Below are 14,110 nucleotides of genomic sequence, written 5' to 3'. Positions count from 1 at the left end.
CTCCCTTCAACTTCCGCTTCTCCCTAGCGGAAAACAGGGAAAAGGGTATGTGCGAATTTTATCGGAATTTGTGTTCATTTATATATATATTTTTTATCTACTTATTATAGTAATTTATAAAGAGATTGTACTACATACTAAACCATAAGTTCCAGGTAAGCTACGAGTAGAAAAATCGCGAAAGTAACAGGGTTCGTGGCAGCTTCTGACATGGCCCATTGTTTCACACTTACCAACTAATATGATCTAAATACCATTAGGTATTATGTCAAGCAGCATGTACCGAAGCGTGTCTATGACAGGATTCACAAATGGGTCATCTTGAATGTTCTTACGATTTGAGGCTAGGATTTACCGTTTAATCTAATGTGAATTAACTGTAGCAAAAGAAAACGAAACGAAACTAGTAGCTACAACGACTTTATTTCGATGTAATAATATCTTTAGTCTGGACAGAGATGTTATTCTTACTATTTGCGGCCGCCACCCGACCGAGAGACCTATTTGGCATTACTCAACTCCACCGTCTGCGCCATTCAGTCAGTTCAGACAACTTCGACGTCCGCAAAGCACGTCACTAACATGTTCTAGGAGTATCGTATCTGAAGAAATGTTTGAAAATACTCTCTCGAATAGAAGCTTTTCAGTCCAAGGAACTCAAATAGAGACAAAATTTCTTTATCTACTCTTCTTGCTGCTGCACCAGGGTTACAGAAGTACAGCGGCTGTCAGATCTCGCTTGACCATCCATGCCAGACCAGGAGACTTTCGTGGGTCTACTTACTCCATGTCTCTTCGCCTTCTCGTAAGGCTGTTTTTCAAATGAAAATCTCGCAAAAAAAAATAGCATCGAAACGGTACCCTCTCCGTGTCAAGCGAGAGATAAAGAGAGACGGATTCGATATGCTGTACGACGCTAACTATTGATGTTAACAAGCCGTTTTAATGTTGTGTTATAATGATATGGGGGCGTAAGTAGTATAATGACAATGGAGCTACCAAAGAAAGTGTAAAAACTTCTGTCGCAAGGATTACAAGCTAAGGATAGCGTTATTTGTTCAAAAAATTCTCGAGTTTCTCTTCGAACTTAGTAAAAATAAAGCGAGGCAAGTGACAGTCATATCTTCGAGTTGTACGTACATATAAAAATGTTTGTTATCAGCATTTACAGCTCACTGGATTCATGTGAATGATAAAAATATGTAGCATATAATTACCGCCAAGTTGGATAGGTTTAGACAGTGATAAAGCATGTTGAAAAGATAAATTCTAGAGGTGCATATGACTGATCTAAAATATAAACATATACTTTCTCACCAGAATTATTTTTGGTCCTAGCATAAGCACTCATAGAAAAAGTGGCCTATGAATGTCCACAAACGGTTATGCAGTTTCGTGTTTATGAAGTGCGAAGTGTATATACAACCTGCTAATACCTAGCTATCCTAGATCGCTTATTTCGTAAGCCGGTATAGTATTTACTCCCGACAAACATCGATTGGCCTATGTGGCTTGGCCTAATCTTTATCTGAACTGACAAATCTTCCGACCTCAAAAAGAATCATAAATATGAAAACGTACGTGTGTAAACATTAGTAAACGTTTTGCGGTCTTTAACTTTGAATGTGTTTATCTAGTTATGTGAAGTACTTGTTTCTACTTGTTAAATTTAGCTAGCTGTTGCTGGGTTTAATGTGGTGCTGTTGTACACCCGTATAAACCACCTGAGCAAAGCATGCAGTACAGTTCGATGTTTGTTTGTTCGTTAATAGATAGTTTAATAGATAGACTGGGATTTACCTCAAAATGCTGGCTCGAACTTAGTTTGTGCGCTCCTGGATCACCAACTTCTTTTAGCCGTAGTAACTATTTACAAAAAAGTAACTTTAACCATCGCAGATCTAATCATAATCGCAACGTATATACAACGAACAGAACGCTTTGATCTATACGGAAGTAATGTCGTACGGGAAGATTTTGTAATTGCGATATTACAGTCTTAAATTGTTGGATTCAAAATTATTAGTGCTAACAAAATCTGTACATTGCATGCGCTAAGGAGAGAACGTTTGTGGTACGAACACAATGGAACAGCATATCGTCCTTCGCTCATATGTATCGTAAAACACATACTAATCGTTGCAGGCCAACATCCAACATTAGTAGAAGAAATTGACTCTTGTATAAAACAGCATCAAGTTTATGAATCTTCGTTTACGGTATTGTCACCGCTAGGTACAGATAAGATATCCTCTCTTCGATAATTCTATCCATATGGGATTTTTCCTTGAAAGCGGAAATTGTATAGGTTTGTTAGTAACAAAAACCCGATTACGGAGAATGTTTGTAGTAACATGAGTATTCACGGTTATGGTAATTTATGCAGATCCTAACAAGGCGTATATTTGGCACCGTGGTGTTTTGTATCTCTTTAAGGCTTCGTTGTGATATAATCAAATATGCGTTGGACGTCCACGTCCAACTATCAAGGGATCCATCGTAGAATTAACGGTAAAAATTTTACGGCAGTTCGGAACTAAAACGAACCGTTTGTGTTAATATCATTATTAAACTCGTGGTCGCTCTACAAATTCTGTAAGGCTTAGCTTCATTGAAGGAGGTGAGTGCAACGCCACGCTCGAAGCTGCCTTCCATCAGTTAACTGGAACTAGGCGTAATATGGATTAACTTCCGTATTTAGTTATTTAGCATTTCTAGCAAATCTACAACAATTACACAGGGTCTATGCGCGATATGATAATACAGAACAGAAATGAACCGCAGCCTCGCTGTTAAAGTCTATTGCGCATCGTTTCATATAGTGTTTCGCAGCATTCACATTTGTTAGTGCTGCATTAGTGGCGCTGCGGAGACTGGTGAGCTGAACTAAATTCAGTGAGACATGTAGCACCTACGCACAACTAGGTCGCACAATTCTCTTCCAGAATGAGCTACAGCATAATAAACTTGGTACTAAATAAACTTGGTACTAAGTAATGACAATTCGTTCAATTTACCATTTTACATATCGATAAGTAATATACTTTATATAGATAGCTCTACTAGAAGTTGTGGGTGGATTGCACATTTTCACACGTACTTAAAATCTAAAGCGACAGCCACACACAAACAAGAACTTTGAACTAGTTGGGTAGAACGTAGAATCAATTTTAATATTATCACGCAGAGTATAGCAGAGATCTAATAACAAACTACTTCGTCGAAACGAAATAGCCGATTATAAATCCTCTAGATTCTCTTGAAAGTGCAACACAGCATCACGCTAAGCCGGGCATTTGAGTGATGTTGGACAAAACCAGGAGACTGCACGTACAGGACGCATTATCTCACGCCCTAATAAAGCATGTGACAATGCGGTTGGCCATTTGCCTGTTGAACAGGTGGTGGCGCCGTCTGCTGTTGACCAGGCTGAGCCTGTTGGCCAGACTGGCTCGGCTGTAATGGCGCGGGTTGTTGGCCACTGGGTAACTGACCACATGAGGGGTGCAGAGGTGTTCCCGGTGGCACCGGCACCTGACCCGGGGGTACCTGTGGCTGCTGGCCGAGCTGCATTTGCGACGGATCCTGTTGAGGATTGCACGGTTGTGGTAGACCGCATAGCATTTGTTGGCTACAAATTAACGGTTGTCCATATGATCCAGTCGGCATCCCATATGGCGCTGGCTGGCCATAGGGCAGTTGTGGGCTCGGGTTATATGGCAACGCTAGCTGCGAGGGGTACGGCGGACCTGTCGACCCACAAAATGGCGGGGGTGGCGGTGGTGCTGCTACACCAAACGGAAGAGGAGACGCCGAACCAAACGGTGAGCCTGGCGGACAAAATTGCGGCGGCAATGAGCCAAACGGCGATGATGGGCAAAACGGCTGCCCTGGTGGGCCACATGGACCAAAAGGCATCGATGCCGGGGGAGCAAAAGGCTGTGTTGGGGGTCCGTACGGAAACTGTGGTTGGGGAAAGGACATCTGTGGGCCGTATGGTGGCAGAGAACCGTACGGCATTGGCGGGGCGAACTGCTGTGGTTGTGCAGGATTGAATTGCTGCGGCGGTGTAGGCCCGTAAGGCATCGATGGACCTCCTCCGTATCCGCCAAATGGCATTGCTGCGACATTCATGAGCTGTTGATGCCCCTCTGATGGCTGTATTGGCGCATTTCGTGGTGCACATTGGGCATTTAGACCAAGCCCGCCACCTAGAAGATTTAATAACGCGGAAGCTGCGCCATCCCACGGATCAGGAGTCTGCCTCATTTCGTGCTCGTCTCTCTGGTTTTAATTCTTTCTCTCAATATGATTATCGATCCAAGTCCAGAAACAAATTAGCCACTACTTGATGAAGTTATAACACTTGTGCAATTCCAAGCGAAGTCTGACGGCCGACTGGTATGGTATGAGACCAAGGTCGTTTCGTCGTCTATACGAAACGGCGCAGCCAACTTCACTAAATGTTAATATACAATTGGTCTCGAAGCAACTTCTTGATCAGTTATTTCGTCAAATACGAACGTTTTTTCGTTGAATTTGCATGGCCCTCTTGAACCAAACAGAATCCGTAATGGGCGCTTGATTGTCTATTCGTGTTTGTATTTCAGTTGCTAACAAGGACAGGTGATAGGCCCGTCTAGCATCGTCTCAATCAGGAAAGACAAATATTATTATTATTTCGAGAACATGTGTACTCTGGATGGTGTTGCATTTTGAATCATCTCAACATGAATACATTCGATATTTTATTTGTTGACGATGTTTGGCCGCATACCTTGCAATAATGTCCCTCGTATTAAATTGCTAATACATCAAAAGGAGTCTAATTTCGCTAGGAAATTGGAAAACTTCTTCTCAGAATGGTTTTATTTATTTAAGTGCACCTTGGTAAGATGGTTTATTTTATCAATGTAATTCGCATCAGCAATGTACATGACTAGGGTAATGTAACTAATGTAGAGTCTTTCTGAAGTTTTATACTTTCTGAAGAAAGCAGAAAAAAATGTATTTTCCATTAAATTAAGTGTCGGACACGGAAGAAGTGAATCTTCAAGGAATAATTTCAACTGGACAGCCTTTGGCGGATTGGTTCAAATAACTAAAGTTTATGCTGTGCAGAAGAGGACCGTTGAAGGGTCATTAATGTCAGCATGCATTCTGAAGCGATGAAGGGCTAGCTCTCGACTAAACCAATCAACACGAATGATTTCATTGTGTTATTGTTCAGTTGCTACCTTGACAACGATCTCGAAAACCAAGGTACATTATAATATTATGGATCTACAAAATCCCAATCAAATATAAGCAACATCGGTAAATGACACTGAACGACGTTTTGTAGAAGACGCCTTCCGATTTACCGCCTCTCGGTGCCCTCGTTGTTGGCCTACGGTTGAAATTATCATTGAGGTGAGAGTAACTGCTACTGTTAACGACAGTACGAAACAAAGTAGAATCATCATTCTCTCACTCTTGGATAGGTCTCTATTTAACAATTAATGTTGATAACGATGAGGAGATAACTCGCTTACATAAACCGCCTCACCTTCCAGCGAGGGAAGAACACACAAATGATAATCCAGTCACGCTCTGTTCAATAACTGAACAGTTCGTTGATTATTTTCCCTGAAGTTCCATGTGTATTTGGTATAATAATTTAGCTTTATCATTAGTATATTTCATGATCTTCGAGCACAAGCTATTGATTATGACCAAGTGTTTTGAAGCTTTAGTCTCTAATTGCATAGATACTAAATAACTTATAACTTTAGTATCGAAACTAGTAGCGCTACTTTCAGCAACAAAAAGCAAGCTTATAAAAATTCCGTCAACAGAGTCGGAATAATAGAGAATTATTTTTTCAGAAATCAACTTTGGTAACAGGTAGGAAAGGTGACTGTTAATAAACCAAGAACTTGAAGAAACAGTTTTGAAGCAGCCTATCACACTGATGTCGAAGTCAGATAGTAGACTGGTCATGATTTGAAACCACATCAAAGCCAGTGGCTGCTAAGGCATCATCACAACTGTAGCCGGCTGTAGCTGCACTGACTTGCGGCAAGGTCCGGAGCAAATATCCTAAACGAAAGGTGAGGTAGGCCTAATAAAAGGCTTGAAAATTGGATAGCGCTGGGCTCAAAAAGATTTATTAAAGCTTACGTTGCACAAGACAACATATTTGCATGATAGATGCTCGTAAGCTTCTCTACTTGTTGTTAGATGAGCTGTTGCATAAGCAGCAGACTTACGGGCAGAGTATATTCAGGCTGAAGAAATTGTACAATTTAGCCCTTTACTCTAAGGCAATTTGGGACAACCAGTATAAGTGGAAGTCCTTATATATATAATTGTTTATAAATTAACTTATAAAATTATTAACATTAAATTTGATCTCTTCAATGTTTTGGATCAGGGAAAGAAAATGTCAAAGGTCTGATATCCACATCGAGAACTGCTACCGTATTATATCTAGAACCGAGTGGAAATTCAAGAGATTCGGTCTTCCACGGCACCCTATGTTCCCACTCCTATCCGCATAAGACCTTACGCTGAATAGCGTTACTGAATAGATGCATCAAGATGTTACAGCAACCGTTACCACTAGAAGATTCATGTGGCAATGTTTGTTTTAGGTATTAGCAAGTACAGGGCACTGAGGTAGCGAATTGCACTGGTACCCAAGAGACTCCCACTTGACTTGGTACGATCACACTTGCCTAAAATTAGCCTTATATGTATCAATGGCCTTTGGTGTGTCTGTGTCAAATGACATGTTTTTAGGTAACCCAGTTTGCTTGCCATAATACAAAAGGAATTTGTCTGATCTAACGAATACAACGTTTCTCACTGGAGATTCCTTATTCAACTTAACCTCGACGCGTGTATAACTGTTAGATAATCATCTCACTGATATACTAAGAAGCAAATTTAATCGATTAATCGTATCCCAATATACAAATGTATTCTGGCTGGGTGCGCTTTGAGAAAAAGTGACATTTGGACAAATGTAGATAGGACGTAAGGCGTATTAGGCGCTTTTTGTAGGGGGTCGAAATTACCAGTCTGCGCGCTGTACTTTTCGAGTTCTGTATTCCTGCAAAAACGCCTTTCGGTTGAGCTGATTAACCGCCCTTTTCCACTACATTCCCAAATTGCTCGATTTAGATCGTATGGCTTGGAGTGATGCCATTTAGTATGTAAGACAATCAAGTATGACAGGTTCATCACATGTGATGATGAGTGAAGCTGGGGACGACAAGGATTAGCTATGTCTGCTAATATATTCCGACAGGCTTGTTCAGAAAGCTTCGGTTTTCTCTTCTCTCCCCGTTTAAAAAAGGCACACTTAATTAGTATCCTAATGATGGCCTCCTTCCCTTTTAAATAACTTTTCACTAGATAGATATCTATATATATATATATATATCTGTTTTGCACTTGTGAAATACCTAACGTATGCAACCCAAGTCGATGCGATGCAGTATCATAATGAGAAGCCATATATGACGGTGCCTTGAGTCCGTCGACCTGCTGATATGAGGAGCCGGTTTTACGACAATTGCTAATAAGAAGCCTAGAAATAATGCACAGATTATTCGACATCCCTTGCTGGGTGAGAACATATTTGAAATGCCTTCAAAACGAGAATAAAAGGTACAAAATTGGCTTTGAGAGAGTCACCAAAGTGTGTTAGGGAAGTGAAGAATCTAACAAAAAATGACCGTGATAACTTTTTCGTTATTTTTATCGCTTTGTTGAGAAATGATGTCGATTTTCTTCTAACCACTGTTGCGTTGCTTCATCGATCATACCAAAAACCCAAATATGCACATGCAATGTCCTACCAGCGCGAATAAGGCACTAGTACTTGACTCCAGAGTATGTACGTGGAATGATCCAACCTATCGAGCAAAATAAAAAACCTGATGTAGTAGTGAGTATTTTTTTTTCCAATTTCGTCCGATGATCTTCACACGTACATTGCACATTAGTTATAATCACATATATTGCACATTTTATATACCATACCTAATTGCATGAAAACATCATACAATTATGTACGAGTTCATTCAAGGAATTGAAAAAACATGTTGCCCTATTTTATCCTTGTGTGACATGCGACTTGAGTCTGCAATTATTTTCTCTAATCGATCCAACAAGCTGCATTTATTCAGAGAGCAACGGCAGTTCTAGAAAACGCCTGCTGGATTAAAACAGGCTACAGTAACGATAAACTGTGGATGAAGACTCAAAAAAATTGTATAGAATACGAAACGGTCATTGGTTAAGCTCACAAACACATAAATTGTCAGTGGTGATATTATAGCTGAGGACCTGGCCAAATTACGAGTACTGTGATAATACTCACCTTCACATGAAGCCGATAACATTTTCGGCACAGTGTACGGGGGAGCGCAGCTTAACGACGAGCATCTGCCAAAACCTGCATGTTTAGAAAACTGCGTGCATTAACGAATGTATCACACGATCAGCTTCCGCCGGTCCTATTTGCTAAGCTATATGTCCTTGGCAATAGCATTTCTTGTAATGATGTTCGTTCGCTCGTGTAATGCATCAAGCTGCTTCCGAGAATCGATTGCCTTCCTCATCCTAAATAAAGCTAGAAGGACTTTGCTAAAAATCTGCCGTTCTGCTCTGCGTTGCTCTATGCCATGTGTGATTATGAAGACGACTGTAGTGGTTAAAATAATGTTTTTTTTTTTTTTTTGCTAACAACGTTTCTTACCCTCAGCAACATGGTTTCGCTAAACACCGATTACCGCATTTAGATTTCTCAAAGATCGTTGATGGAATAAATAACTAGCTCTTCATAAAAGAAATACAAAAGTTGAAAATTCGTCCTCGTACATATAGAGTCCCTTTGTCGGATAGAGCTTCCAAAAGTTTCTATTCTAGGCTTTTATGTGTGCAGTATTCTAGTATGATTCAGGACGAATATTAGATAATCTACGCGTTAAATATAAGTTGCATGCATATGATATAGAGGTGGACGTAGAAGGCTGTAAATTATATGGATCATTTGGGATTATAAAAAACTATTACTAAAAGAGCTTCTTTGAAACTTTCTTTGCTTTTTTGGAATGCCCTCTGACGTCCTTGTGGATACGTGCCGGCACTTTCCTATTTGCTTACGACATGTCAAGGTAACCAGAGTAGACCAGGAAAGGACGTTTCTTTACAACGTTTCTCGATTTATCGAGAAATCCGTCCCTAAAAATCTGACTGAGGGCGTACAACGTTATCGTCCCCACTTATCACGGTTCAGCGTTGACGAAAAGAACAATTTAAGATGCCCTTAAGCCATTTGTGAAGTCCGTGACGGTTCCGATTCAGCAACCACAGCCGTCAATAACTCACATCGCGCTAGACTTCTTAACTCCAGTCTGTCGAACGATGAGCGATACTAAAGGCAGTAACACGGCCGCTACGGTGGACTGTCAACTAATTTCTCTCGTATTGAAGGCTGCGTACACAATTCGTCCGAGCAGTTCACGCCGGGAAAAATGTTTTCATCATCAGGGCATTACGTATCAGGGCGGCCTCTTAATATTTTAGCACACAAGTATTTCTAAATTATGAATTTAATAAACAGTATGCAACAGTATTGTACAGGCTTTGAGGACTGTTCCTTCTGTAAAGTACGTCAAAATAAAACTCCACTAATTGATATTTTTTCTTAATCGTTTGTCAATTGTTGCTAATTTACTAATTTTTTAATGAATTCATTTTCGTTTTCTTCGAAATTGAACTAAATATAGTTGACAGTTTGCACCGCATGTAATTATAGCTGCCATTAAAATGGAGAGCATCACGATATACTTGCTCCACAAAGACGATGCGTCCAAAGTCTTTGGTGCACGGCCAAATACATTACCCTATGCGCCCTCCTTGGTAATACCATAGTGAATCTCTTCCGTGCTTACTCTGGAGCTGCTGCACATTTCTATTATGCGACACACTTTGTAGAACTTGTGAAACTTTCCAAGAAACCACATGATAGTTACACGTTTGTCCTTTAGCTTCTGTTTCGGCCGTAGTTTCTTTGACGTATACTACAAATGATCATGTTACGTCGGCTTTTTCATTTCTCATTGAGATGGTACAAAAAAAACTGTTTCCAATAACCAACTTTGAAAATTTGAAATCCGCTAGCGAGTTGATCGCGAGGAATGGTCGAGGGTCGCCGCTACCGCTGAGACCATGATCGTTATGTCCGCTCTTAGCGTTGCCAAACTTGCTAAGACATGTGCCATTGTTCTTAGGACAATATACAACAATCTGTGGCGAAATTTTACTAGCTCTAAGAACTAGGCCATTCTACTGTCGCTGCTAACCACACATAGCGCAACAACAGCACATATAGTTAGCACAAAATAACACAGAATACAGAAATTCATTTTCAGTGTTAATCGTCTGTTGGCCTCCTGTCACTTGGCCTCATCTATTTTTAAGCAAGTGCTACACATTTGGGCGTCAAATTTGTAATAAATTATAATTTACTAAAAAGAATTATGTCATGTGGTCAAACACAGCGGCCAAGCCAAAATTCAAATGGATAAAATTAGGGAACACCTACAAAATTGGCTCTGTTATAGTTAGTGAGTATAATTTGGCAAACAGGATACATATAGTTTATCTCTCTCAAAAGTTGTGCTATGAGCTTAACAGATCCACTGTTACATTTTTGGTTCGTGATACATAAATAAATTCAGTCTCACAATATCTGTGTTTCTGACTTTCTACAGTACTGTAGAGATGCTACCATCATCAGATGCTCAGACTCATTCATGACATGGCTCCAACTGTCCGAGCTCGGTGCCGGGCGAAATGGGCTAGTACTAATAATGCAACTGCTTTTATGGCAGCGCTCAGATAGGAGGAAAAAGACTGATCCTCTAAAGGACCAATGTTTTCCGTGCAATAATTGCTATGTTAGCACATAGATAACGTGCGTTCCTACTATTCGTCTAGACTGTCTGTAGGTATTTACAATCGTACAATTTGTCTGTCTTTTATTTGTCCAACCCGCGAAAAGTCTGAACCAGCTAATATATTCTATACGATACAGTTTGCTCGTTTACTGGAACTAATTTATATACTAAATAATGCTATTTGTTGATGGTAATTCATATGAAGCAGGGTGCAAATGATACGCTATAAGGCCAAAAATAATGACCTCATTCAAAAATGATTTGATTAAAAGTAATTTTTAAAACTGTATCTGTACTGCATATATTCAAAAAGTATAGTCATATTTATGAAATTTTGTATATATATATATATATATATATATATATATACAAAACATCCAACAATGCTTGTTATAGTAATCAATGGAAAAAAATCCTAATTGATGACACTTCCTATTATAAAAACAATAAAGCTAACATAAGATTGTTGGAGTTTCGCACTGTCTTTTAACATTTTGATCTAATAAATCATCATTGCACAAACCTATCAACCTAAGTTATTGTTAGGCGATAGAACGATCAATGTCAAAATGCTGTTGAGCTAGCTATAACTATGAGGTAATCTGTGCCAAAGTACCACACACCCCAAACCAGCTTTCCAATTAACACGGAAATAAACATAGAGCGCAAATTTTTATCGAACCTACTAGGCCGACTAGGTTATGGACTAAGCACAAAAAGACTGGCCGTTAAATAGAAAACGCTTCATTTTATACTTGCTTCGTTGGCCATAAATAATTTTACTCTCAGTTATATCAACATGGCGGACGAGGCGTAACATTGCTGCCATAATTACGAAAGAGAGACGATTTAGAACTGACCGATTTGCGATCGAGGCTGCTAAGAGTCCAATCGCACACAGTTTTAAAACGTCAGCGTTCCGTTGAGTCGAAGTTCCATAAACTTTGGCCAGGTCCGGAAGCAGCAGGTCCTATGGAACTCACAACACTCGCCAGTGGATCCGACTTGAAAAAAGGATCGCATCCATGCGTAAATAACAGATAGTTGTAATACGCTGGATTTAAATAAAAAATTAACAATTACACATTATATATGATTCATGAGCGTATGGCTACTGAATTGCATGGACCTTTTGCCAGTGTTAGAAATCCTAAATTAATCATATTCACAGTTTGCATACATCGAAGCGCCCGCATTTTCGTAGAAGTTTTTTTCAATGTAATCATCAGAAACTCGGTCGTAACGAAAAGTCGATCTGTATAAATAAAAATACGTATTATTTATATTGCAGAACACACGAATAGATTAGGCCTGATCGATGCGGCATAGCTTATTGTTATCGGAAATAGACATTATTACAAGTAGCGTTCGACCAGGTAGATTTCGGTTATTATAGACGCATAATTTTCGATTATTTTTTTTCATGTCAAAGTTGGCGAACGTACCTTTGTCATTGTTATTTTTGGCTTCAATACTTCCACGTAGGGCATCATCGTGGTTCTCGGAATGTCAAATTAGTTTGCAAGATACGTATGCGATGCCATACGATAGGAGAAATTGTGTACGGACAATAATTTCTATCCTGCCTGATCGGCTTTGAAACTTTCGAACTGAGAACATTTCGTTAAGACACTCTAGTACTGCGTATTAGTCGTTTTTTGCAGCGGAACAATAGAAAATTAATTACTCGCGTAGGTTGTAGCAAAGGACATGGTAGAAACATTTAGCGAAACCCCACAGCTTTTTTTTGACAGTAATTATTTTTTTTGTCAGTCTAGCAACAAACCTTAATCGTAAATTACCCAAGGCTAATCGAAACAGAAAATAGATCGTAGCAATAATAATCTATCTGTTTGACATCGCTATTCGTCTAACAGGCTTAGCTGGAGACTTGGTAACCGTTTGTTAATGAAGCCTAATTTTTTTACTGATCAAGCTCTGCTATGATTTGTTGAACATTGATTATCCGTGCCGTGAATGCTTTAGGCTAAATGTGCCATACACACAAGGTGGTATCTTTTATATATTTTAATCTTAAGTGCCAATCAGCTTATTTTGGCGCGATTTAGTGAAGCAGGGACAAACGATGCGAATTATGACGACCGTACTTACTTCTACATTGATTACTATAGCTCGTTACTCGTAGACTACAGTTGTAATGCTTTCAGGAAGATTTTTCAATGATGCTTAGCTATAGAAAGAGGCAACATATTGTCGTAAAAACGTAAATCGGACTCCAAAAGATTTAGCGAGAACTGGTTCGAGGTAAGTGCTGCTCGGAGCCAACAAAAATATTAGGACCTTAAGCGTGAATACTTGTTAATCTTTATTGCCAGTTGAATGAAGAAGGCGATTAATTACTCAAGATTATCAATATATGCAGATTGTCGGGGTACACTGTAAACGTAGATTTTGTTTTTCTCCCATATTTTCCGATTCCAAATTAATGTTATTGATACCTTTTGCTATCTGATCTTAGGTGTGGCGTCGCGTATGCCCAGATCATACTCTGATGTGCAGATAGCTATAAGCCATACAACTAATTATTTATTTTTACGAAATATCAGGATTTACATACACATAATAATAATCAATATTCCTACTAATAGCAGGTCCATTCGGTTTCATGCGAGCATCTTGTCCGCTAAAACGGCTGCATTGCTTCGCTACATATCCATCTTCGCCAATCTATGCCAACACATCGGATCCAGTCATTAGATTATCAGCGACATCTATAGCCAAAATCATTCTTGAAACAACGGATCTATGATCTCTGAAATTTTTTCTAAATAGCGCGGCGGATCAGTTGGTTCCAACGACATGCCGCTCTAGATTGAGAATTGAATAAAAAAGAACATTACATATAGAATAAAACAAAAGTCTTTGGGATGTTTGAAAGTGACTTGCCAGTTTGAGTGTCTTTAGTTTAGTCTACTTTGAACACTATAGAAAAGGCGTTCCATGCGGTTTCCCTGGTAAGTTAGCTTTAGTAACAGTAACAACACTAATTATAAAAACATCATTCGGCGTTAAATTTGTATCTATCGTCATACAAGGCTGTACAAAAAGCGTGTTTTTCAACTGCAAGTTATGATTCTCGGCATTTCACTTATAAAAAATACGTTAGAAAACATTCTGTTAAAAAAAACTTAGCA

The 14,110-nt window shown here is 39.3% G+C and overlaps 1 protein-coding gene across 1 annotated transcript; it reads right to left on the bottom strand.

Annotated features, from left to right (window-relative positions):
• Nucleotides 1–3,143: 3,143 nt before the first annotated feature.
• Nucleotides 3,144–4,475, bottom strand: LOC111243006 (uncharacterized). Its single transcript, XM_022788000.2, has one exon. The coding sequence runs from the start codon at nt 4,267–4,269 to the stop codon at nt 3,355–3,357; it is 915 nt and encodes a 304-aa protein (XP_022643735.1). The 5' UTR covers nt 4,270–4,475; the 3' UTR covers nt 3,144–3,354.
• Between the last annotated feature and the right edge of the window lie 9,635 nt (nt 4,476–14,110).

Source organism: Varroa destructor, unplaced genomic scaffold (genome assembly GCF_002443255.2).
Source record: "Varroa destructor unplaced genomic scaffold, Vdes_3.0 BEIS01000001.1, whole genome shotgun sequence".
Lineage (NCBI taxonomy): Eukaryota > Metazoa > Arthropoda > Arachnida > Mesostigmata > Varroidae > Varroa > Varroa destructor.
Note: the sequence above shows the minus strand (reverse complement) of the source record. Positions and strands in the feature narration are given on the sequence as shown.